The 22699-nt window shown below is 58.0% G+C and overlaps 1 protein-coding gene across 1 annotated transcript in view; it reads left to right on the forward strand.

Annotated features, from left to right (window-relative positions):
* Positions 1-17749, forward strand: part of WFS1 (wolframin ER transmembrane glycoprotein) — a 26543-nt gene extending 8794 nt beyond the window's left edge. Inside the window, exons 3-8 of the mRNA XM_019628455.1 lie at positions 5999-6081; positions 6653-6797; positions 7366-7536; positions 8435-8515; positions 10549-10694; positions 15116-17749. Of these exons, the coding sequence (XP_019484000.1) occupies positions 5999-6081; positions 6653-6797; positions 7366-7536; positions 8435-8515; positions 10549-10694; positions 15116-16921 (2432 nt within the window). The 3' untranslated portion in view covers positions 16922-17749. The remainder of the gene's footprint in view (positions 1-5998; positions 6082-6652; positions 6798-7365; positions 7537-8434; positions 8516-10548; positions 10695-15115) is intronic.
* The last annotated feature ends 4950 nt before the right edge of the window (positions 17750-22699 follow it).

Here is a 22699-nt window from a genome sequence, read left to right on the forward strand (position 1 = left end):
GGGAGTGTATGCTTTCTTTTATGTCCACCACTTCGGGGCGGGACCCTGTGACAGCTCTCCCCTGTTCCCAGGCTGAGTTGAGATGGGGCTACGTTTCCCCCCAGCTGGTCTGTGTGAGTTAAGGAAGCCTTGCCCTGCCACCCACGCTGCCACCCACCCACCCCTCACCTCACCTCTCTCCAGCTCACCCAGCCTTTGTCATGTTGTTTTTCCCCTAGAGGTGCAGGTTGCCTAGGTGATTATCCCTAGTCAGCAAGGCCCCCCATGCAGAGGCCCCAAACCCATGATGAGCATCTGCTGTGGGGACCACTGTCCTCAGGGCCCGTGTGACCCCTCACAGTAGTCCTGAAGGGAAGCTCTATTGGTATCCCCATTTACAGCTGAAAAAACAGAGGCACAGACTTGCCCAAGTGACCAGCTACTGAGTGACGGGCACACAGGCGACACACATCTCCTGTCCTAACCCGCCCCTCCCAGCGGAGCCTCAGCGACCTCCGGGCTCTGGGTGCAGCGGCCGAGGCTCCCTGTGCAGCTCACGCTGGGCCAGCGCCCACCTTGGGCTCTCCCGGTCTTCATCTCCTTCAGAGATCCCCACCTTTTCCTCTTTGTCTCCAAGCTTCTGGGCAGGCCAGGGCCTGACCCTGGAATCTCAGCCCAGCCACAGATGTCTCCCGGCCGCAGGGCATAGAGACCGGGGCTGGGAACCGCGTGGCTTCAATCTGGCTGATGCAAAACAGCCCTGAGAAGACAGAGTCAAGACTGTAAGGTTCAGATAAGAAGAGTCAGGAAACAGATGTGGTTTCTATTTGGCTTCTGTCCTCAAGCGGAGGGGAGGGGAGGAAGGCAGGGGAGGAGAGGGGAGACCAAGCCTTGGGCGGGTCCCAGCACCCTATGTCCGGGCTGTGCTATTCACTTTCTCAGCTGCTCTGAGTTGTCGCTGGTCACTGATGTGGACTCAGAAGGCCTCCCCCTGCAGTCCTGACACAACTCAGACAGCACCTACCCGGAAGTGGCTTTTCAGGTCAGTTCCAATTAGTTAACTCACCTGTCCATCCAGCAAAGGTGTAATGAGCATCAGTTAGGCAGCAGTAGGTTACAACGAGAGCGAATATTCGCCTCTCCGTGCCAGACGCCACTTCAGTTGTTATCTATGTTGACTCACTTCGCCGACACTTTTCAGATGAGAAAACCCAGGGGAAGAGGGACAAAGTCGAGGTTTGAACACAGACTGTGAGTCCGTGCCTGCCCACCATGACAGGCTGCCCGTGACAGCCATGACCAACAGTGGAATGCTAGCGTGTTCCCAGTGCCTCAGGTCAGTTGCTGCAGAGAATCCTGTGTGGTAGACATGAAGCAGTCCCCTGTGCATGAGCAAAGCAGAGCCCGCTGGGATTTGAGCCTGGGCTCGTCGGCTGGCCCCCAGAGTCGTCTCTGGCCACGGGATAGAGGCTCAGGCCTGCCCCCCAGGCTCCCTGGGCCAGAGAAAAACAAGTGTACAAGTAACTGAGTCCTGAGGGGGTGAGCACTGTGCAGGGCCCATGGTACACGAGACGCCCTTTCTGCCGACCTCGGTGGATCACAGCAGATGGATGGTCAGCCCGCAGGACTGCTGAGTTCCTGAGGCATCCCTGCTGTCAGTGCGGGCCAGCCAGAGCTCGCTTAGGCAACCACAAGGCCACAGTCAGGGATGGTGACGGAGCCATCGGGGGAGGGTGCAGCCTGGCTGCAAGCGTTCAGCCCAGCACTGACCGAGGGCCTGCCCAGTTGGGTGCAGGGGACAGTGGGCGGGGCGGGACAGGCAGGGTCCCACCCCCAGGAGGGGAGATGCTGGGTGAGTAAATGGAGAAGGACCTGACCGTGCGGGTGTGCTGGACGTCAGGGCCTCAGGCTGATGGCGCCCTGGGCAGGGGTCAAGTGGTCAGCCAGGCCAAGCGGGGCCTCTAGGGCCCAGATAAGGAGAATGGGTGTTTTTGGGGGTGCTAGAGGGTTTAACTGAGAAGAATGACATGATCTGTCACATAAAGACGAAGCCACCCTGGCCACTGTGTGGAGATGGCCTGTGTGGTGGCCGTGGAAGCCGAGGCCAGTGAGGATCGGGGCATGTGAGAGACGAGGTGGCAGCTGAGGGGCGGGTGGAGAGGGAGCGGAGGGGACCAGTGGCATCAGGTCTGAGAAGCCCCCGGGTAGGTGGTGGGGCAGTTTGCCGGTGGGGTCAGAGCTTGGTCCTGGATGGTGGGTGTGGAGACCAAGGAGGTTCAGTGTTCCCCGAGCTGCACTGTCCAGCGCTGTGCTGGAAGCTGGAGGGTGGAGCTGGGTTGGACCCATGGACACGGGTTGCCCCTGTGAAGGCCACGGGAGTTGGGAGAGACACTGTCCCAGGTGATGGGCTGTGCCTGGCATGCTCCTCCCCTAGACAGCACGTGAGAAAATGACGGGTCATTTGCTAGTTCAGTGTAGCAAACATAATAAGTCAAGTGCATGGGACCCATGAGGGATAAATCATTTAAAAGATGGGGGCGTGGTTCTCCATGGGTCCTAGCAGATGTGAGGACACCTGCCCAAGGCCACATAGCTCCAACCGCTGCTGTTTTGTGATTGATGAAAGGTTTTCAAAAATGAGTCAGGACCTTTTCAGTTGCAAGTGACATAGAAACCCCATGTAAATTGATACACCCTGTAAAAAGCAGGTGGCGGGGATTTATTCATCCCACGTGTCTATAATCTAGATGTGCTGGCTTGACACACAGCTGGACACAGGGGCTGAGATGATGTAATAAGGAATCTTGCCCCGCCCCACTTTCCCACGTGCCTTCACTGTCAGGTGGGCCCTCCCCATGGGCAGCCCTCCCAGGCCCCAAGCCAGTGTCCGGCCGCCGAGACCCAGCAGAAGGAGGAAGCCCATTTCCCAGAAGCTGAGCCCAAACCTCACTGTCCTGACTTGGGTCTGTATGTGCCCCCTGAACCAAGCGCTATGGTCAGGGAGGTGGAGCCCTCTGATGGGCCAGGTGGGCTTGCTGTACCCACCCTGCAGCGCGGGGTGAGGGGCAGTGCCACCAGACCCTGAGGTCCGAGAGTGGGGGAGGGTGGGTCCCTGACAGGGACATCAAGGTCTGGTATCAGAGAAAGCCAGGGATGGAGGTCCAGCGTCAAGGACCGCGTACGTGTGTTTCATGGTCCGTGGTGTCTGCGCCCGCCCAGCCGGCTTCTGGCTGTGTTCCTTCTGGCGTTGAGAGGTGAGACCGTTGGGTTTGCCTCCGACCTGCGTGAACGCTCCCACTTTGTGGAAAAAGCCACAACCCTGTGATTGGGCTGCAGCGTGAGGCCCACATTTGAGTGGTTGTCGAGCTCTCTCCGCTAGTGCCGAATGGAGGCTGCAACAGTGAAGGTCTGGTGTATGTTTCAGAGAGAGTCTGTATATTGGGGAGACTTCTTCAAATGTCAGGCTATGAATAACTTCTGTGAAAAATTAATCACGACTAGAATAATCTTTTTAGACAACAGATGTATGCTTGAATCTTCTAGATTCTGATTTTTAAAAAAAAGAAAGAACGTGGGTTTATGAATCGGGCGTTGGGCTGGGAAGTGCAGCATCAGCAGGGAAGGGTCCCGTTTTGTGAGCACCGACTCTGGACCAGTCACTTAACGCGGTGTCTCGTTCTTCATGAGCCGTCCTGCTGGAGGGTGGATGTTAACCCCTGGGCTGAAAATGGCTCTTGCTGGATCACGCGGCACTTTGATGCTGAAGGTGGAGTCACACAGGTCAGACGCCCCCATGTGCACACGCCCTCCCTCTGAGCCCGCAGGACAGACCTGGCTTGGAGTCTGCAGCTTTGCATTCTCCTCTTCTCTTCAGCCTGAGCCCTCAGCCAGAAAGTACATTCCAGGGCCGAGGGGGTGTGACAGCAGCCAGAAGGGAGAACTGACCTTGATGACTCAGGACGCACTGAGAGCCAGGACCGCTGGGGAAGGGGCAGGCACCCTGGGCCCTGAAGCCATCGCTGGCGAGGCCCCTGTGGACCGCGGTGAGGAAGCCCGGTCTGAACCTTGCAGGGAGAGGTGTCTCCATGTTTGTGAGCTGCCCGCCAAGAGGGCTGCGGTGCCTGGGCCTGACCAGTGCGGTCTCCTGAATAACCCTCCTCCACTTTGAGCTGTCCCCAGCCCCCCAGGCCTTCTCCAAAACGGATGTGACGCCTCCACCTTCGAGCCTTGAAGTCTGTGTCACCTTAGGCCACTGCCCCTGCTGCCTCCTCCTGGGGTCCTGTGTCCCGTAGAGTCGAGCGCCATAAACAGGGCCGGCGGCATTCACCACTGCAGAGCTGGCTCAGCCGGGCAGGAGGCCTGGACGAGCGGACAGTGAAGGCTCGTCATCGGGTGGTTGTAATGGGGACTGTTCTTGTTCCCTTTAATGCTGCCTTCTGTTTCCATTTAGAGAGTGAATCTGTTAGTTCTTAATAAGCACCTACTAGGGCCGGCTGAGTGGCTCAGTTGGTTAAGAGTTAGCTTAAGAGCGCGAGCTCTGAGCAACAGGGCCGCCAGTTCGATTCCCACATGGGCCAGTGATATTGCGCCTAAGCTGAGCTGCCAACAGGTGGCAGGATGGCTCAGCTGGTGAGAGCACGTGCTCCTAACAAGGTTGCCTGTCCGATGGTGGGCTATGCCCGCCTGCAACTAAGACTGAACTCGGCACTTTGAGCTGAGCTGCTGCCCGGATGGCTCAGTGGATAGAGCGCGCGCTCTTAACAACAAGGCTGCTGGTTCGACTCCTGCATGGGATGGTGGCTACGCCCACCTGCAACTAAGACTGAACACAGCACCTTGAGCTTAGAGGCCACGAGCTGCCGACAGGAAGCCGGATAGCGACTGGCGCCCTCCACAATGAAGACTGAAGAACAACAACTTGGCTGGTCCCCTTGCCCGATTCCCCAACACTGTTTCCCTCCCCCGATTCCCCAATTTAAAAAAAAATTTTAAAAATAAGCACCTACTATGTGGCTGACAATGCTCCAGCCATACCCCACGTGTCCTTGTCAGGCATCTTGCTACCCACTGAAGTGGGGTGTGGCAATGGACGGAGGCTAGGTGTGGAGTCAGGCTTTGCCCCGAGCACTGGTTGCGTAAATCAAAGAAAAGGACGGATAAAAAATGATTTTTCAGAAACCTTTTATTGTTATGCTACCCACTGCCAGTGAGGTATAGAGACATTGGTGGTTACATGACACTTTTGTCAGTTGGGCTAACTTTTTAGAAAGTAAAATACAGCACGAGCCATATGACATTTGGACCCTTGGGCCTAGAAATTCAACTGAAGAACCTATGCTAAGAGAATAACCCCCCCAAAAAAGCATGTATACACACAGAAGGGCTCGTGGCACCGTTTTATAAAACTAAGGAGTGTTGGGAGTAACCTAGTGACCAGACAGAGATGAGAGTGTCCTGAGTATGTCCCCTCAGTGGGGTTTCTGAGCCACTGAAGTGGTCACTTTCACTACACATCAGTGTGGGAAATGGGTTATAACCCACTAGTGTAAATAAATATATGTACCTCAACATGCATGTGCTCTGATTATGACTTCCAAAAACCATGTGTGTGTAGACTACAATCTTACAAAACACTAATTTGGTTGGTTTATTGGGATGCTGGACATGGGGGCTTTCACACCTGAGCCTCAGGGCTTTCTAGAGCTGCAGTGAGCTGAGGGGCGATGGTGGGACTCGATCTGTGCCCCTCGTCCTTCCCGTGACACCCACCAAAGAGACTGAGCTGCTGCTGAACCCCCCCCCCACTGTGCCCCGCTCCCCGGGAGTCCACTGTAGTTGCTTCATCATGGGGGGAGCTTTGTGGGGTCCTCTCTCTCTATTGCCTCTCACACTCCTGATCTGGATTTTCACGTAAGGAGGTGCTCCAGGCCCAGAGCCCATTCCTGCTGTCCTCTCCACTTCCCTTACAAGTGACGAGGACCAGCTTCGTGACATTCTGTTTGTTTTTCCCGTGTTAAAGGGCCCATGAAGGGAGATGTGGAAACCCCCTTTGAAGAAGTCCTGGAGAAGGCTAAGGCCGGGGACCCCAAAGCACAGACGGAGGTGAGGACCGTGGCATCTGGTAGGAGGCGCAGGCCGGAGCCCGCAGCACAGCGGGCCTGGCCCAGAGCTCGGCCATGTGAACCGGGCGTGGGGAGCAGTGTGCCTGGCCCCGTTGTCATGTTTCCTGGTTTGCTGGGTCATTTTCCTCCCGCCACCCCTCTGGGGAGCAGCTGTTCCTCTCCCTTGTCCCCGTCACAGCGGTCTTGGGCCCCACCGCCTCCATGACGCGTGTCCTCGGTACCCCACCCCCACTCTCACCCCCTCTGTGGAGGGGGTGCCAGACCCTCCTCATGGTCTTGTGAGGCGCAAGCTCCAGGAGGATCCAACAGGCTCAACCTTGTACACACGCTAATGGGACCCCGTTCTTGTCACCGTTCTTCTTGGCCTGGGTGGCAGCAGGGTGAGAGGAGGCGGGTTGTCGGGGATCTTGGGGAGGGAGAGGGTCCCAGGTGCCCCAGGTTGCCGGGCTTCGGGGAGCAGGTCAGAGCCAAGATGTGGAGGAGCCCCGCTTCTCGTGGAGGCGGCTGCCGAGCGCGGCTTCCGAGCGCGGCTTCGCGGCGTCTCGTTGCAGGTGGGGAGACACTACCTGCAGCTGGCCAGCGACGGGGACGAGGAGCTCAACAACTGCACAGCCGTGGACTGGCTGGTCCTGGCCGCCAAGCAGGGCCGGCGCGAGGCCGTGAAGCTGCTCCGCCGGTGCCTGGCGGACAGAAAAGGTGGGTCTGGGCCCGCAGGACACGTGCTGCTTGCTCAAGTACAGCTACGACGATGACAACAGGAAAACTAGTGCTGGTGGCGCCATTGAGAAGGAAGTATAGTTTCCACTCTGCCAGTCACTCTGTCATTTAGACAGTGTTTCTGGAGCGCACGTAACGTGGGACATGTAACCAAGGAAGCCATTTTCATTCTTGAGCTTGTGTTGGTGTAGACACCTCCTGGGTTCTCACCTGAATTGACTCCTGAGCCAGAGGAGGTCAGCTTCGTCCTGGCAAAGCTGGAGAGCCTGAAGGCTGCCAGGAGGGGCAGGGCTTTGGGGGGCAGTGAGGCGTAGCCTGTCCGTAGGTGGTCACTCACCACATTATCCTGCCTGCGGGAAGTGGCCGGCCCCTAGTGTCAGGCCGTGTCTGTGACCTACAGAGTGGGTGCCGGCCGGGGCTTGGGCCAGATGTCCTTTCCTGCCCTGGTGACCAGAGGTGCCTGTAAAGCCCTCGCGTGAGCCCCTTCCTAGAGCACCCCAGGCAGAGCGGCACTAGCTTCCAGGCCGCTAACGCCTCCGTCTCGTAGGCATCACCTCTGAGAACGAGCAGGAGGTAAAGCAGCTGTCCTCCGAGACCGACCTGGAGCGGGCCGTGCGCAAGGCAGCCCTGGTCATGTACTGGAAGCTCAACCCCAAGAAGAAGAAGCAGGTGGCCGTGTCTGAGCTGCTGGAGAACGTCGGCCAGGTCAACGAGCACGGTGCGTGGCCCTCCGGCGGGTCCCGGGCCTTCCCCTGGGAAGGTCTTCCTGCTGGAACTCCGGGGGCTTCCTTGTGGGAGCTTAAGTAGGGGCCCCCTGGAACCTTCTTGTGGGGATATCATGGGTCTCCCATAAGGCCTAGGTAGGGCCATTCCTGGGGCATCCTCCTGTTCTTGGGGTTCCCTTCCTGGGGCTCATGTGGTGCCCCTAAAAGGTATGCTTGATGTGGCAGAGCTGGGGCCACCCCCTGTGGAGCCCCAGAGACCCCCTACAGTGGCCCCACCTGGCCCCCACCTGCTACCCTCTCCCCTCTGTCACAGAGCCCCTCCCCTCCTGCTGTCTCTCTCTGCCCTCCTGTCTGTGCCTGCCTGACCTGCCCTGCAAAGGCACGCCTCAGTGGGTGGCACCCAGGACTAGCTCAGAGAATGCTTGCCCAGCTGGGGTGTGGCGGGTGGCTGGATGTTGACAAAGGACAGGATATTTCAACCCTGGCTGTGTTCATTCATTGAACAGACTCCAGCACGGGGGCTGGGGACACGGGAAAGGCCTGGCCCTTATCCCTGGGGAATTCACAGTCTTTTCCAGGGGAAAAATCACACCAAGGGCAATGCCAGCAAAGGTGTTTGGGGACAGGTTACACTGACCACAGAGCATGGTGTGTCCAGTGCTCTGGTTGTGTCCGTAGAGGGGATGGGAGTGCCCTGCAGGGTGTGGAGTCACCCTAGTGGGTGGAGGCCAGAGGTTACTGTCCAGAGGAGTGGCCCTTGCAGTATCCATCAAGGGGTGTGTGGAGACCTGGGGTCCCCAGAGCTCAGGGACACCCCGTAGGAGTGCATGGGCTGCGAGTATGAGGGGACAGTCGACCTGCCTTGATCCTCAAGCTACTCTGTCCCCACAGATGGAGGGGCACAGCCAGGCCCTGTCCCCAAGTCACTGCAGAAGCAGAGGCGGGTGCTGGAGCGCCTGGTCAGCAGCGAATGTGAGTACGGCCGCCAGTCCTCTGCCCACCACAGCTTTGGCCATGATGTCGCGCCCACCACACTGGGCACAGCGTCCACTCCTTGCAGAGCCTGGGCCTGGACTCCCCGCCCAGGTTCTCGGAGGCATGATGGTTTTCAGTCCATTCCATTTGGGGCTGTGGTTTGGGTGTCAGTTCTGGGCTCTGTGACTGGACCCTCCCCTTTGGGAGCCCACGCTATAGCAGGAAGGCTGACGCGGGTGGAGAGTGGCAGCATGACAGTCCCCGTGGGACAGAGAACCGCGAGTGTGGGCATATCCAGGTGCCTGAGCCAGTCAGCAGGAGTGAGGAGGCAGCTAGCCGGTGAAGGGAGAGAGAGGTGGGGCTCCCCGCGGGGGAGCGGGGGCTCTGCACCCGGCATGGGCTCTAGGAAGTAGGGACGTAGGGCCGAGCTTGGTGGGGGGAAAGGATGGAGGTTTGGGGGCTCAGGGAGCTGGGCTGCCTTTGGGACACCCAACTGGAAGAGACCATCAAACCTCCGGGTGCAGCTGCGCACCGCGTGGGTGGGCTCTTGGTATCAGTGCCCCGGGCCCCCATCCCGGAGGAGACACACGGGTCCCCCCCTCCTGGCTCTGTCACTCCTCACGTGACATCAGGCCGGTCTCGTTTTTCGCTCTGGGTGTCAATCTCTCCCTCTTACACATTAGAGGGCCAAAGGACCCCGCCAGTGCCCAGGGCTTCTGTTGCATCGGGGGGACAGGGGACATCAGACAGAGGGGACACACATCCACCTTCCTGCTGGGCTGGAGTCTATCTGGAAATGTCAGAGCTGTGGTGACATGGAATCCTGGCCGTCTGGAGGCCATGGGCAGACGGGGGCACAGACTGCCCTTGCCCCGTTCAGGGGAGGCACAGCAGTGTATCTCCAGTGTCCTTGGTGCCACACTGGACATTCCTCTTAAGTGTCGTCACACGGTTTTCCTGTCTCCCAGCACTCTGAACATTGGAGTCACCCCAGGGACCTGTCTTTAGACCCCCGCTATGTCCACACTCCCCTTCTGGGTGGCCAGTCTCATGGTGTCCGATGCCATCCACAGCTCCACATATAGCCCTCACCAGGCCACTCAGCCCCATGTGGCCACCCCGCAACAGCCAGCCACGTGGCCTCACCCCAGCTCTTATAGTGACCACTGCATCTGGGGTGCTGTCCTTGAATCCTGACCCCCGAATCAGTGAGTGCCCCCTTCTCCACGCCCCGCCCCATCCCGCCCCGTCCGGTGGTGCTCGCTGTGGTCTGGACACTGTTTCCTTTGTTGTTGCTGCTGCTTTGCTGTGTTCTGTGGTCAGCTTGTGTCCCCAGCTCTTGGAACACAGCCCCCCCCCACCCCCCACGGAGGCCTCAGAAAGCACCTGGTGAACAACAGACGAGGTGGGGCCGGGCCAGCTGTGCATCCGGCAGCCTGTCCAGGATGGGGACGGCTTGTGTCCCTTCCCTCCCCCGCCTCCTGGAGCACCACGTAGACGTGGCTCTCGGGCCGTCCCGCCGCACTGGGTGTGATGCCCCACAGACTGAGAGCCCAGACTTGGGCACACGCTGGGCTGCTCCCCTGTTCCAAGCGTTTCCCAGTGCTCAGGAAAGTGCCCAGCACGTAGGAGGACCTTAGTGGTGCGTGTTGAATGGAGGGGTCCAGTGTGGCGGTGAGAAGCCAGGGCTGAGGGAGAGAAGGTGGCAGAGAGGCACTGGCAGGCAAGGTGGTTAAAGGGCTGGCATTTGAGCTGGGCTTGGGGACAGCAGACCCTGGGCATGAGGAGCTAAGAGGGAGGGACGCTTTGGGGAGGGATGGCATGTCACCAGTATGAGGAGGTGAGGGTGGGGGTTGGCACTCTGCCCTCCTCCCCATCAGCCTGTCCTCACCCACCCGCCCAGGACAGAGGCGGGCTTCTCAGCCCCTGTCTCAGCGTGGCCCCAGCCACCGTCCCTGCCCTGCCAGTCCACACGGGGTGAGTGTGCTTGGAGTGTGAACCGACCCCGTGCCGTTCTCCCTGTGCTCCAGCCAAGAACTACATCGCGCTGGACGACTTTGTGGAGATCACCAAGAAGTACGCCAAGGGCATCATCCCCACCAACCTGTTCCTGGAGGACGACGAGGACGACGAGCTGGCGGGCAAGAGCCCCGAGGACCTGCCCCTGCGCCTGAAGGTGAGCAGCTGGGGGCACCCACCTGCCCTTCCTGTACTTCCTGGGAAGGGATGGGTGGGAGCCCCCGCCCAGCACGGAGCCTCCTGGGACTTGCCCTGTAAGGACGCATCCTCATAAAGGGACACTGTCACAGGTACTCAGGCCCCGAAACTATGGGCGCCGTCGGGGATGGCACGCTCGGTGGGTGACATGAGCATGGGCACCCTTCTTGTGTCATTCTCCACAAAACGCTGTGTGGGGTGCAGGGTGTTGGGCACTGGACTCCGACTTTCATTTAGACGTTGTCATCTTGATAAATTGTCCACTTACAGTACAGAATGGAGGTTAGTTCCTCGAAGATGCCTTCCCCCCAAAACTGCTAGCACCCAGGAGACTGGGAGGATCCTGCAAGGACGCCTATTTACCCGCATCTGTGGCGTCTTGGGTTGAGAGCCGGCGGCGGGGAGGGAGGCCAGAGTGGTGAGGAGGTGACCGTACTGGTCTGAAGGAACAAGCGAGGAGCGCACAGCTCATGAGGAGAGCCAGCAGTGGCGGGCAGTCAGGCCCTAGTGTGATAGCTTTTGTTTTCTCGGCCATGTTGCTGAGACTTGGGGTGCACACATGCAGTGTAGCCACACTGCCCTCCCGCAAGTTCACCCCCAGTTCAGCTCATGGGGCTGAATCAGCTGGGCCCTTATCTCACTTTGCAGAGAATGCCAGAGTTTCCAGAAGTCAGGCTCCCCAACCCAGACAGGCCGTCAGCACAGGGACCTGTGGGCAAGTGAACCTTCACTCCACAGCCCAGGCGCTGGTCATCCACGAGCCCTCAGGATCTGCACGTGTCAGCTGGTGGGGACATGTGTGACGACCCTCAGTGTGGTCAAGTGGACAGGTGACTGCTCGGCCCAGCAGTGGTCGTGGAGGGGACAGGAAGTCTGCAAAGCCCCTTGTGCTGGACATAGCTCAGTGTCGGCACTGTGCTAGGAGCCTGGATGTGGTGCTCAGGCCGGGATGCCCTCCCAGGGGAGGCAGATGCAGAGAAAGTGCTACAGGACACACCAGGGCCCAGAGCGGCAGGCATGACGGCCACGCTCAGGACCGAGGAGCTGAGTGAGAGTCCCCAGAGGACAGGTAGCATGTCCAAGGTGATGGTTCTGAGACGCAGGGCCAGGATGGCCGAGGGACTTGACCAAGGGAGGTCATGACTGTTACGGACGGTCCACGCAGAGGCAGGTCTGGGCTAAGCGTGTTCACAGAGATGCTGTTGGTTTCCTTACTAACAGGAGAGGAGGACGGTGAGGTGCTTACCATGGTTATTGTAACTCCCCAAATGCCAGTGAGGGTCAAAGGTGAAAGGGCAAGTTGGAGAAGACCCACAGGTGGCCCTGGCCCGGGTGTCCAAGTTTGCATTGTCCACGCGTAATTGCTAATAACGCCGGCTTTCAGAAGCACCCTGGTTTGGACAGCAAATTATGTCACCCTACTTATGGGTGATGAGCTCGGTGCTGTAAAATAGCTGAAAGTCATTTTTTGGGAAAGAGAGATTTAAAATGTTCCAATAAGAAATAAACAAGGTTCTGTGTTTCCTTTCAGGGTCTGAAACTGTCAGAGCACTTTGATTCCTTACAAGTTTTTCTCATTAAAAGTTGTTTGCAAAAGAGAGAGAATGAATCATAGCAGGCGTCTGAGCACGGAAAGCTGCTCCAGCGTTTAATAGCGTTTCAGAGAGAGAGGGAGGCACTCGGGGGGGCCTTCTGCCCCTGAAGTGACAGATGACAGGCGCCTGTTTGTGAGCTAACGCGACTCCCACAGAATGTTCCAGACTCCAAGCCTTTCTCGAGCCTTTCGTGACAGATGAAAACCTCTTGAAAGGAAATGCTGCAATACAGTAAAGCCTTGGATTGTGAGTAACGTGGTTTGTGAGTGTTCCACAAGATGAGCAAACACTTCTAATACATTTTGACGTAAACGAGCGATGTCTTGCAATACGAGTAGTTTGTCTCCAGAGCGAATTATGCTCGCAAACCAAGGTATTACTGTATTTTAAAATCCTAACCGTTTTTACATGAAATCACTGCAAAGTCCAACATGTGAATGTTTTCGCTTAGGGTTGGGCAGCATCTAGTCTAGAGCGACTTGCTGCCACATGATTAGTTCAAAGCGGCCGCGTTGTCACATTCTGTTCGCTTGCTTTCTCGTGTCAGTGGAGGGGCTGATGACCTCAGACCTGGCCAGAGTGCTCTTTACTGTCCTTTCATAGAACTTGACTCATTTCTTAAAATTTCTTCCCTGGTCAGAGAAGAGTTTGTGTGGACTTTCTCTATAGAAAATGTTTTTAGTCTCACAATTCGGTGGGGCTGCAGAGTAGGGCTTGGACGGGAGCTCAGAGGGCCGAGCTGGGGCCTTCAAAGGAGAACCCCCTGTCCTAGCGGCCCGGGCCCTGCAATGTGCAGGCAGAGGCCGGGCACCTCGGAAATCCTGTTCTAGAAGTTTCATTGTCTCTTAAAAGTCCTCTCAACCATGTGCTTGTGTGGCCTCAACAAAATCAATGCGTGAATGGCTCTGAACATTAGGTGAGGATTTCAGATTAATGGTAAGATGCCAGCTACTGGGCACCTCCAGGCTGCATCCCTCGAGGCTGCTGGGGCTGGTTGGGCACAGAGATAATGATGGTGAGCTGCTCTGGGGCGCCTTTCGTCTGTCCTGCTGTTACGAGGCCCACCTCCGCAGGGCCAGCTGCAGGCCACGGCTGATGCACACATGCACTCATTCCATGGCTGTTAATTTTTAGCCTGCTGGTCCGGCTCCGTTCTGAGGGGGCCCCTCCCAGAGGAAGCCTGGAGCAGGTTCGCTCTCACAGACGCTTCTTTGCTTTCTGACAAGTGTCAGAAATCCCCACCAAGGCTAACCCTGTGGTGCCAGATACTACCCACCGCCATCTCCACTCAGGTGTGGGCATGTGCCACCCATACAGAAGGCTGCTGGCCCCAGGGAGCTGGGGCGGCCATCAGCTGGTATCATCGTTTGTCATTTTCTTGCTTGTTCTCAAACAGCGAGTCGGTGGGCTGTCACAAACATACAGAAGGAGGGTAGTTCTTTGCACATACACGTGTGTAGCTATACAGCCTCCTTTATAAGCCCACCCCCCATCTGCGGAGAACTACACGCCTGCTTGCTTCCCGGTGTCCTGCTCATCTTAAGGTGATAGGCTCTCGGGCAGACAACAGCCCCATCCCAGTGTTGTCGCTCTGTTGTGCTCACCCAGGATCCTTCCTCCTCGGGCCCGCAGCGGGGTGGGCAGCATGGAGGTGGAGCTGCCTACCTCACCCGGACACTGCTGGGGGCTCCATCACGCAGCCAGGCTTCCCTGCCCCCACACATGGTCAGTCCCTCTGAGGATCCACTGCCCGGTGTGATCTGACCCAGGCCCCTCCAGACACACCCAGACCCCTGCGCGTCTCCCCGCCACAGTGCGTGAGGACTGGCACCGTCCATGTTCCCGTTCTACCCGCTCCAGCCTCTCTCCCCTCTCCCCCGAGCCCTGGCAGGGAATTCTGCAGGAAGCCAGGCGGGTGTGGGGGTCCGCCCTGGATGGCAGAACCGCCTCCCACATTCCCAAAGCTGCTCCCCAATTCACCCCCCTCAGCCCTTCATCCGTCCTTTGCTGTGGCCAAGGCCAAGGGTTACCGCCGCCATTTGCAATGGGTGGAGGTTGGGGGAGTGGCGCCCAAGGCAGGGAAGGGGCTGCCTTTGCATGTGGTCGTGTGGGGCCGTGTGTCTGTTCTAAGCAGTACGGGGCGGGTGGTGCAGGCAGCTGGTTCATAGGGTCTCCTGACACATCACACTCGAATCATCTCCATTCAGTAAAGGTGGGCTGAGCCCTGCGCTTCACATCTGCACGGAACGCCCTTGTCTGGAGCCTGTGCTCCTGTTCCCCTCCTGGGACTGTTTAGAGCCCAGCGTGGGCTTGTGAAGCACCACTTCCCATCCCCCTGAGTGGGTGGGCAGCCAAGGCACGGGACACGAGGGAGCTGAGACAGGCCTGGCTCCCACACCGGCAGCCCACGGAGCTGTGCTGTCTACAGCATGAGGCCCCATGGGGAGGGGACTGGAGGTGTCGCAGGGAGACCAGCACACGTGAGTCTAGAAACCGTGGCAGAAGGTCAGGAATTAGGCACGGGCTCCAGGGGCCCAGAGGAGGGGCCCAGGACCCACAGGATTGGGTGGAAGTGAGGGAGGGTCCACAGGGACTGGAGCATGGGGAGGGTGCTCCCACACGGAGAGGGCGTTAACGGGGCGGAGGGCCGCTGCGTCAGAGGGCCCAGCCGTGGGAAAACGGGGGCTGGTTGTCACTCTGCCCAGGGACTCACGCGATGACAGCGAGCAGGGCTCCTGTGCAGGCTCCAGGGCCATCTTCCTCTCTCCCCCCCCCCCCCCCACAGGTGGTCAAGTTCCCCTTGCACGCCATCATGGAAATCAAAGAGTACCTGATCGAGATGGCCTCCCGGGCGGGCATGCACTGGCTGTCCACCATCGTCCCCACCCACCACATCAACGCCCTCATCTTCTTCTTCATCATCAGCAACCTGACCATCGACTTCTTCGCCTTCTTCGTGCCCCTGGTCGTCTTCTACCTGTCCTTCATCTCCATGGTGATCTGCACCCTCAAGGTGTTCCAGGACAGCAAGGCCTGGGAGAGCTTCTACACCCTCACGAGCCTGCTGCTGCGCTTCGAGCCCAACCTGGACGTGGAGCAGGCCGAGGGGAACTTCGGCTGGAACCACCTGGAGCCCTACCTGCACTTCCTGCTGTCTGTCGTCTTCGTCATCTTCTCCTTCCCCATCGCCAGCAAGGACTGCATCCCCTGCTCCGAGCTGGCCGTCGTGTGCGTCTTCTTCACCGTCACCAGCTACATGAGTCTGAGCACGTCTGCCAAGCCCTACACGCGGAGGGCCCTGGTGACGGAGGTGGCCGCCGGCCTGCTTTCCTTCCTGCCCGGCCTGCCCTTCGACTGCCGCTACCTGAAGCTCCTGGGCCAGACCTTCTTCACCATGCCTGTCGGCCACCTCCTCATCCTGAATGTCAGCGTCCCCTGCCTGCTCTACGTCTACCTGCTCTTCCTCTTCTTCCGCATGGCCCAGCTGCGCAACTTCAAGGGCACCTACTGCTACCTGGTCCCCTACCTGGTCTGCTTCATGTGGTGCGAGCTCTCCGTGGCCATCCTGCTCGAGTCCACCAGCCTGGGGCTGGTCCGCGCATCCATCGGCTACTTCCTCTTCCTCTTCGCTCTCCCCATCCTGGTGGCCGGCCTGGCGCTGACAGGCCTGGTGCAGTTTGCCCGCTGGTTCGTGTCCCTGGAGCTCACCAAGATTGCCGTCACCGTGGGGGTCTGCAGTGTCCCCCTGCTGTTCCGCTGGTGGACCAAGGCCAACTTCTCAGTGGTGCAGATGGTGAAGTCCCTGACCCGGAGCTCCCTGGTCAAGCTCATCCTGGTGTGGATCACGGCCATCGTTCTGTTCTGCTGGTTCTACGTGTACCGGTCGGAGGGCATGAAGGTCTACAACTCCACGCTGACCTGGCAGCAGTATGGCTTTCTGTGCGGGCCGCGGGCCTGGAAGGAGACCAACATGGCGCGCACCCAGATCCTGTGCAGTCACCTGGAGGGCCACAGGGTCACGTGGACGGGCCGCTTCAAGTACGTCCGGGTGACGGACATCGACAACAGCGCCGAGTCGGCCATCAACATGCTCCCGTTCTTCGTGGGCGACTGGATGCGCTGCCTGTATGGTGAGGCCTACCCCACCTGCAGCCCCGGCGGGGCGCCCACGGCCGAGGAGGAGCTCTGCCGCCTCAAGCAGCTGGCCAAGCACCCCTGCCACATCAAGAAGTTCGACCGCTACAAGTTCGAGATCACGGTGGGCATGCCCTTCGGCGCCAACAGCACCCGCAGCCCGGAGGAGGACGACGTCACCAAGGACATCGTGCTGCGGGCCAGCAGTGAGTTCAAGGACGTGCTGCTCAGCCTGCGCCACGGCAGCCTCATTGAGTTCAGCACCGTCCTCGAGGGCCGCCTGGGCAGCAAGTGGCCCGTCTTTGAGCTCAAGGCCATCAGCTGCCTCAACTGCATGGCCCAGCTGTCACCCGCCCGGCGGCACGTGAAGGTCGAGCAGGACTGGCGCAGCACCGTGCACGGCGCCGTGAAGTTCGCCTTCGACTTCTTCTTCTTTCCATTCCTGTCGGCCGCGTGAGGACACGTCCCCGGCCAGAGGAGGGGTCAGGGCACGTCACTGTCAGGACCTCTCTCCCATGTGGCCACCCAGCCTGATGATGCTACACTAACAGTGTGTGCATGTGTGTACGCTCGCGTGGGCATGTGTGTGCGCTCGCGTGGGCATGTGTGTACGCTTGCGCGGGCAAATGCAGGGCTTCGGGGAGCTCTCGTCGTGCGCAGTCTGCTCACCTCCACGAACAGCTGACTGCTTTAGTGCTGTCACTTAGAATGGCCGGCATCGTGGGAAGTTGCATGCACAGTCCTGACCCAGCGTCCCTACCTTCTAGAGTGAAGCTGGTGTGCCCAGCTCAACAGGATTCCTGCGTCCTGAGAAGTACTTTGCGGTGACATTCTCCCTCCCCCACTCCCTCCAAGCACTTCTGGCCCCTTACTTACTTCTGTGTTGGATTTGTTTTTTGAACATGCTGCTGTATAAACTCAACGATAACACTTCTTATTTATTTGGTTGCTGCTGCTAAGCCTTGACAGCTGGTTGCCAATCCTGGGGGGCTGTGCACAGCTGCCTGAGCTGTCATGTGGTCAAGGCCCCATCCTTCAAGATCGGAGGCCGGGAGAAGTGGCCGCCCTGGGCACAGGTGTCCACACTGAGCACGGGGCCCGCAGCTCGCCTCGTGCTTGTCTAGTGGGTGGTGGGTGAGTTTGTGAGGGTCTCGCCTGAATCCACTGGGATTAGGAAATAGAACCTGGGCCATCCCTTCCAGTGCTTAGAAAGTTGGCCACGTTCAGTAACGGAGAGCAGAAAGTCAAGGTCCTAACGCAGCTGAAATAAAAACCTTTGGTGAAATCTGCCGTCCTTTCCTTCGTTTCTTTGTTTAAAAGAATTCCTTTCTTGTACATGCCTGAGAAGCAACAGGTGTTTACATTTGCACTGAATTAAATACAAGTGCAGTTTGAGTTACTCCCAGAATTGACACTCCTAGTAGCTGACAACAAACGGCCTGCCAGCAAGCGGACCCAGCACCACCTCCAGGCCAGGGGCCCCTACGAGTTGGCCATGACTGCCCAGCCGTCCACGCAGGACTAATTACGTGTTAAGTGCGCATGGTCACAAATCATTGATGAAATAGTGCCTAAGTGGTCATTCACGGTTTACTAGCTGCCAGCCAGTTCAGCAGTATGTTTGTGAAACCATATCCTGTGTTCAGTGACAGAAAGTTTGAACTGGTCCTATTTACCTTCTGCCTGGTTGGGTCTGCCTGCAACCCCCCACATCCTGTGTGCTGGGAAGTGCTCGAGGGAGGCACCATGACAACCCCAAACCATGGGAGAGAAAATAGGCTCGGAGAGGAGGTCACAGCAAATATCAGCAGCAGAGCCAGGACTGGACCGAGATCTGCCTGTCCCCTGTCCCCTGTCCCCTGGGCCACCATGCTTCACTCGGCAGGCACCCCGGCAGAGCCACCTGCTTGGGCCAGCAGGTAGCTAATCTCTAGGATTGCCTCGGATTGGGCGCTGAACCCCAGGTTCTACTGCCTCCATCACAAACCTCTGCGTGACCGGGAGCCATTCAGACCCTATCCCCAGGCCTCGGTGTGCCCATCTGTGAAATGGGAAGTCTGGGCTCGGTCAGTGGTTTTCAAAACTTAGTAATGAAACTAAATCATGCACAGGACTCCAGTCTAAAGTGAAAAAGTGCTCTTTGTAAGTTCAGGTGTAACACACACAGCAGATGAGCACAGCGGGCTAACTGCCAGATCTGAATCCCACCTGTGGGCCTTCCTTGCTGTGTGACCTGGGGCAAGTTCAAGCTTTCCAGGCCTGTTTCCTCTCCCATCAATTGGTGATATAACAGGACCTGCCTCATTGGTTGCTTTTAGGAAAATGAGTTAATTTTCTTGTAGGGTGATTAGGAAAGGGTCAGGCACTAATAAATGCTCAGTAAACGTGTGTGAATTTCCTTTAAGTTGTTAAACATTCATGGAGCTTCAGAACCGATGAAGAACCTTCAGGCGGTCCCTCACCAGACGAACTGTCCCTTCTAGCTTTTTAAAAACAAACAGTGAAAATAACGGCATCTAGCTGGGATAACCGCGTTTAGATGGGAGCTGATCGGAGGGCCGGGTGTCTGATGCGCTCTGTCTGCGCCCCGCCCCCACTGGCCCCCGGACGCACAGTCCTTCCTGTCTCCCTGCATCACGGGTTAAATTCTTCACAACTACTCAACCCACAAAAGCTTGGCCAACACCTGTGATTGACCAGCCAAAGCATCCCTTACGTAACTTAACTAATGGGCCTTGAATGGGCCTCGAACAAATATTTATTGCGCTGTGATACTCAGCAGATGCTGTAATTCCACAGTTTGAGTCAAACCCAGGTCCCTCCCTCAGGAAAACCATCCAAATCAGACATGAGGAGCCTCAACTCAGAACAGAAAGTGCCTGTAGGGACCCAGAGGGAGGAACTCCCATCCTGGGGTGGGAGGTGGTGGGGAGGCTCCTGGGAGGATGTGGGGTTTGCCCCATTTTGAGAGCATGGGAGGAACTGGATTCAGTGAGGCCAGAGGAAGCCCATTCAACACCCAGGGCATCGCTGGGAGGCCTCCGCCATGGCCCCAGACGCCTGCAGCTCCCAGAGGGCAGAGCCACGTCCAAGGCCAGGCTGGAGTGGGCCTCTGTCCTGCAGGCAGCCGGAGCCCCTCGGCTCTGACGCCAGGGCCCTGGTGAGGTCACGGCTGAGCGCCGGGAGGACGGGGCTGGGGTACTTTGAGGCACGGTTTGGAGAAGAAAGGAGACAGTGAGAGGCTGTCCCCACCACCAGCAGACCTGGCCAGCTGTGGCCCTCTGGTTCTGGGGACTGCGTCTTTGGATGGCTTCCATGGAGCTATAAATATCAGAATGCCCTCGGCCCTGGAGGTCCTGAGGCTCCTTGACGTGCTGATCACCCTCCTTTCTTGTTGATAAACCGGCTGCTCCCTGCGGACCCAGCACCAGGTGTTGGGCGCATGGAGGGACTGGCAGAGAGCAGACTGTTGGGGCCAAAGGCTCCTGCTTCTAGAATCTGACTCGCCCTCAGTGAGGGGAGGGACCTAGGTTTCTGAGCGCCACTGCGTGTGCGGCGCTGTTTACATGAGGTCGTCTGGTCCTCGCAACTAGGTCCCGTGCCTCCCCCCACCAACAGTTTTCATATGGGGGTTCCCATATGGGGGTTCAACGACTTGCCCAAAGTCATGTGACAGAGCTAAGGCGGGAACCGAAGCCTGTTTATTTACTGGGCCATGAAGAAATCAATGTTTTCCTCTGTCTTACATTCCCTCTTCAGAACACTGCCTCTGGGGCTGTCCCTCAGACTGGCCGGGGAAGAGCCGTGCTGGCCGCAGGGGCAGCCAGCCGTCAACACCATGTCCAGCTGCCTGCTCGGGGCTGGGCCTTCCTCCCCTGGCCGGCCACGGGAGCACCAGGGAGGGTCTGCCGGGGGGTGGGGGGCTCACGGGGCTTCCAGGAAGCAGCAGCAGCATGTGAACTGCTCCAGAAAGACCCAATCTGGTGCGCCATGGAGGGGGTTTGGTGCCAGGTTCCAGCGTGGGGAGACTCCCCTCTGTTGAGCGCCCCAAAGAAACATGGATTCACGGAGTCTGCACTGTCCATCCTCTGGGGTGGTGGAAAATGGTCAGAGACTGCCAGGTCTCCTCGTGGACACGCTGCTCAAGACCGATGATTTGATGTTCAATTATTCAAATGCGCTTTTCCATTTTCTCAATTCCATTCCTGTATCCTGATCCCACATCACGTAAAAACACTCCCAAGTGGCAGAAACCCAAATTTCTGCAGTTGCCTATTTCAAAGTGTCCCACAAAGCAGGACTCTGTCTTTCTCGAATCTGCCATCTGATGACAGTCTAACCATCCCAACTCCCGATCAGCCTATTAGCGTGTTGGAGTTAAATAAACACCATTTCTGCCTGCCATCGCTGAAAGCTTGTTGCTCTGACAAAGACAGGCCTGAAAATGTGTTGTTTCTTTTCAACCAAAACTCCCCACCTCCCCGCTCAGCTTCCTGAGGGTCTCTGCCCCCAGCATGGGGTCTGACGGCCCCACCAGGCAGCGTAACTGGCACCCAGGGGTCCTGAGAATGCCACTCAGAGGTACCAGCTCTCTGGCTAAAGCCGGGTCCCTGTCTCAGGACCCTGCTCCCCCCAGGCAGAGTCTTACCCTCGCCTTGGGCCCCACCTGCACCACGGGACCCTCCCCCAGGCTGCCCTCTTCCTGAGTTTCTGCTCCTCCCTGGGATCCGCCCGCTCATGTTCACCAGCAGATCATTGTTTTTTTGTCCCAAGTGTGCCGTTCTCTGTGGGAGAATCATCTTTCAGGCTTTTATGTCAGGAAGCAGAAGCCGACCCGTGTTACCGTGACACGGGCACATGCAGTGGGCACAGACCTCTCTCGTTCAGATGGCTTGGGGGCAAGTCACAGAAATGGTCTCCGTTGACTGGCAGATAAGTCTTTTTGGAAGGGCAAAAACAAGGGCTTCTCGGGGGTCGTTTGGGTACGAGCCCTGGAAAGACTGAGCAGCACCCCATTTTCTGTCTGTAGCAGAGACAACTGCTATTTGTCCCCCCAAGTGCCCTGAAAGGTAGGAGAAGCCCGGACCTGGAGCTGAGCCTCTGGCCACCCCAGAACAGCCCCCTTTCCCAGCCTCCCCTGCTGTGAGCCCAATTTCTGGCCAATGGAAGTAACTGGAAGGGAAACAAGCCATGTCCAGGCCACGCCATGAAAGGACAGCACGCCCCCTCCTTACGCTCTCCTGCCAGCCTTGAGAGTGAAGCCCCATCCTGGCTCAGACGATCGTGTCGGAGAGAGAAACTGCCGTCACAGAGTCTCCGTCCCACGGGGCCTCCTAAGCATCTCCTCCAGGCTCTTGAGAGTCAGGGCAGCGTGTTGGGCTGGCCTCGCTTGGGCCACACGCCGATCCCATGACTAGCGGGGGCAGGACAGAAGGACTGACACTTCCACCAGCCTGCACACAGGAGGTAGAGGGGAGAGTGCCCACTGCCCTCCACCCTGCGTGGCTATAGGAAACCCAGATTCTGGCCATCACTGCCAGGGGGCCTGGGGATGCACGCGGACCCCTACACCATCCCGGCTGGTGTGGGTGGTGTCGGTTAGCCTGCTGACTCCAGGCTGCAGCGAACCCCTGGCCCTGCCCACCCCCAGCTGCCCCAGCTCCCCCTCCCCTCCTCCTGCAGGCCGCCCTCCTCAGCGAGGCTTCTCATTCTCAGCGGTGGACACAGGCTGTTCCGAGTCCCCTCAGGGATGGCTGGGACCCAGCAGCAGGGTGTAGCAAGACTTCACTGAAGCTTTGAGGAAAGAGCGATGATGACATTACCAGGATTGGTGGGGCCAGGCTCTCTGCTAACCACTTACGCAAAGATTTTCCCATTTAATCCCACAACCCCACAAGGTAGGAACTATCTTTCTCCACACTTTGTAGATGAGGACACTGAGGTGCAGCAAGAGTAGGTGACGTGCCCACGATGAACAGCTACCATCAAAGCCAGGATTTGAGCCCCAGCTGCTGGGCTGCAGGGTCCCTGCTCTGAGCCACTAGGCTCAGTGCTCCTCACACAGTAGGTGTTCAGAAAACATTTGTTGAATGATGAATGAATGATCAAGCCAATTTGCTAAACTAAACAGTGATCCTTCCAAGGAGAAGTTAGTTCTTATTATTTATAAATGGTACAGTCACTTGTACCTCTCCTAGTCTTCTCCCAAACATCCATAGCTATTTTGCATGTTTGG

The sequence above is a fragment of the Hipposideros armiger genome, unplaced genomic scaffold (assembly GCF_001890085.2).
Source record: "Hipposideros armiger isolate ML-2016 unplaced genomic scaffold, ASM189008v1 scaffold_790, whole genome shotgun sequence".
Classification (NCBI taxonomy): domain Eukaryota; kingdom Metazoa; phylum Chordata; class Mammalia; order Chiroptera; family Hipposideridae; genus Hipposideros; species Hipposideros armiger.